Below are 3664 nucleotides of genomic sequence, written 5' to 3'. Positions count from 1 at the left end.
CTTGGTGCCGACATGCCCTTCACAGACCTCTCATGGAGAACGTATGAGCGAGAATGAGATCGAAATGTTGCGTGTTTAAAAGTAATTTGTAAATAATCTTTTCTTCCAGATAATTATCTCCCTTAGAAATGGCCAATGTGGGAACTCTGTGAATCAATCGGTCAACGTGGGAACTGTATTAATTATTGCTAAAGTGTGTAAGGTAAGGCAACTGGAAGCGTGTTGCCATTAAATTTTACACGGGAAAACTATACTCAGCAAAGTGCTTCGCGTACGTTACCGATTCGAACCTGTGACATTAGCCTTTAGGGTATGGTGAAAATTGGTTTACAATAAAGCACGTCCTTTATACAACAGCTCCCATGGTATTCGGTAAGAACAATACGTGGAAGGCAACACAAAAGGTAAAGTGAAAGCGACAGTCTCCGAGGAATAACCCTAGCTCACCAGAAAATTATTAAAAACAAATCTTCAGTTTACTATTCCGAATCAAGTGTCACATCTTAAAGGTTGGTGTGATAAGGGAGGCAATTGACGTGGCAATTGTTTGTTCTTTAATTAGAAACTCCTCTCGGTTTCAGTTTACATCTTAACCTAATCTTAAATAGCTTTCACAACTCTTACCAGCCTTTTGTATAAATAGAGATCAATAATCACTTTTTGTTAGGAGTCTCTATTGTATTATACAGAAGATCAGGATTCTCTGTTTTGTGCATTTTTGATAGACATGATGAGTTTGAACGGTGATCTTATCACAGATATCTTAGGCCGTGTGGATGGCATAACACTTGCCAGTGCTGGCTGTGTTTCGTCACAATTTTGGTCGATTGCAAAAGAGGAGAAGATATGGGAAGAGAAATGCTCTTCTCTCTGGCCTTCCACACAGGACTCAGATGTCAAAAAATTCATCTCTTCTTCACTGGGTGGCTTCAGAAAATTCTATGCAAGCTGTTTTCCAGCCATTGCTTATGATGAGTCTCTCAACAGGCATAAGGTGAAGAAGGTATGTGATTCTCTTCCCTCTGATTTTGTGTCACTTGTAGATATAACATACAAGGATAAAACCATCTATTCTAAAGTTGTGTGGGGCATCCCCTGTGCTGAAGAGGAATTTGACACCTGGTTCTCTAACTGCCCATTCAAAATGGAGCTCATTAACTTTTATGATGTTGAAGATGAGGACCAGACCTTTGGAAATGGGATGCCAAAGATTGACACAGTTGAGAAGGTGAAGAAGGATTGGAATTTCTGGGGGCAATTGATGGAAAATATTAGGTTAAGCTGTATTATGGTGAACAAGAGAACCGGACAAGCAGCTAATCTTTCAAGCTGGAGCACTTTGTCTGAGCAGAGTGATTGGGCTTCTCATATGGACGTTGTCATATCCTTTGGCTCCATATTACCTGCTCACAACATATTGCCTTGTGAATCTGTACAGTGTATCCTTGTAATGAAGTGTAGACTGTCGGATAGTTTGAAGATCACCGAGCTTAGCATGCGGTTGGAAGACACGATGGGAGGTTGGGTTAATGGGAGGGACAGTCTTCTCATTCTGGAAAGAGGTCTGGGTTGCAGAAGAAGCAATAACCAGATCCAGATTTTTGCATCTTATCAAAAGCACTTGAATGAACGGGGCAAATTGAAAGAGACAAACATAAGAAATAAAGGGCGTCCTGATATGATCTGTATTCTAAGTGGCATTGTTGCCGCTGCTTCGTTTTGTTATTTCGTTTTCAGAGCGAGTGGTGCCATACTGGGACTCTGATCAAGACATCGTTGATAGATTGATTATGAAAATATGGTGATAGTTGAACGGGGTTTCTTATAACATAATTGGAAAATGGGACAGTACTGTAAATTTAATTTCGAAGTTGATTGATGGTAAAGGAAATTGGAATATGGAGTATGTAAAGTAGTAGTTAATTCTTTGGAAGCATATTACTGTAATCACAATTGTTTATATCTTATATATTTTTTATATATAAACAAATATTTCTTATTAGTATTGTTATTAGTTTTTCTTGATAGTCAAGAAAATAAATAGTTCTGATCAATTGAAGAAATTAGAAAAACATAATAACACAGGAGTCTTTATATTCATTCAAATGGAGATTACAAGCTTCTTGATGACATGATCAAGGGTCAAGTGATCTAATAATCAGAGAAAAAAAACGAAAACAATTCTAGCTTAATAAATAAAGGTCTTTGGCACATGAATGCCACCTAAAAAATAGAAAAACAAACATGCATATTCATGCACAATTACAGTTAGCTTTTTAATACAAATTTAATTTTTTAAAAAGGATATCTTTAACTGCATTTCTTTTCACACAAGTGAGAGAAATTAATATTCCAACTCTATATTTAGAACACTTATTTTTATCACCAAAACTGAACAAACATTGAAATTAATGTACCAATAAATAGGTAGGTTATTTATGCATCCATTGGATGCAATTTGCTTGATTTAATGGTCAATCATATTGAAAATTTTTAGTATATTTCTTTTTATTTCTATAGTTAGAATTTATTTGTTTTCTTGTTAGCTTAAATTGGTAACCCCAAGTGCACAATTCATTTTTTATTTATTTATTATTTTTATGTAAGGAGCTTTAATCATTTGTTTGCAACTATACATAGGTAAAATATGGCATAGAATATTTTTTTGGAGTACAAATATGACATCTTTGTACATATTCTTAAAATGATCAATGATCTTATTATTGAATGCACATTTAATGTAAATATGTTTCTTGAGCTTTTCAATCACTATGCCTATATGTCTATTTTCCTCTGGACTGATGTGCTTGCTTATTCATTATGTGCTTCTCCACTTTGTTGGTGATTCTAGCTACTGTTGACTTATCCATTTTGTGCTTCATTTGAGAGATTTGAGAGACAAAGACTTTCAACATTGTTCATTTCTATTGGTATTTTATTGCTACTGATATTTTGCTACTTCCTTTAAATCTTATTTCATTTTTCTAAAGTGGGTTTTAAAATTCATAAATTTTCTTCCTTTAAATCTTATTTGGTTTTTTTAAATTGGGTTTTAAATTTCATAAAAGTGAACAGTTTACAACCGTGGATCCACTTTTTAATAAAATTATGATTCCATTTGCCCAGAGTTGTATTATGCTCTTTGCATATAAAGTAATAGTTACAGTTATTACAACTTTTTTAAAATAAATTTTATTATTATTTTAAACAAGGTCATGTTATGCTCTTGACATAAGGTAGTACCTAGTTATAGTTATTACAACTCTTTTTAAACCAATTTTATTATTATCAATATATCCAACTTTGTCTATCAATTAGCAAGGTAATCAACTCTAGCATATTTAGCCAGGGCTTTACCTCTTTTTACCCCATATGTTTCCCTGTTGCAAGAATGTTGCAATGAAATTGTTGTTGTGTATTTATTTAGATTATTATTTCTTTTGAAGTTTATTTCTATGAAACTTGAAAAAATAAAGTATTCATGTTATCTTTCTAATAGATTATTCACACTGTTAACTTAAGGAAGGGATTACATTCATACTAATTTATTTTTGCTCTCCTTCTCCGAGGTATCGCTTGTATGACATAATTATCCAAGGTATTCATGTTTTTTTTGTTAGATGTCATTTATAGTGACATTCTTGTTGTTGTAAGATATTTATAA

General features: G+C 33.5%; 1 protein-coding gene across 1 annotated transcript; it reads left to right on the top strand.

Annotated features, from left to right (window-relative positions):
• The first annotated feature begins 692 nt into the window (after positions 1 to 692).
• LOC131859928 (F-box protein At2g27310-like) lies at positions 693 to 1913 on the top strand. Its single transcript, XM_059214215.1, has one exon. The coding sequence runs from the start codon at positions 728 to 730 to the stop codon at positions 1763 to 1765; it is 1038 nt and encodes a 345-aa protein (XP_059070198.1). The 5' UTR covers positions 693 to 727; the 3' UTR covers positions 1766 to 1913.
• Positions 1914 to 3664: the final 1751 nt, after the last annotated feature.

This window comes from Cryptomeria japonica, chromosome 11 (genome assembly GCF_030272615.1).
Source record: "Cryptomeria japonica chromosome 11, Sugi_1.0, whole genome shotgun sequence".
In the NCBI taxonomy this organism is placed as follows: domain Eukaryota; kingdom Viridiplantae; phylum Streptophyta; class Pinopsida; order Cupressales; family Cupressaceae; genus Cryptomeria; species Cryptomeria japonica.
Note: the sequence above shows the minus strand (reverse complement) of the source record. Positions and strands in the feature narration are given on the sequence as shown.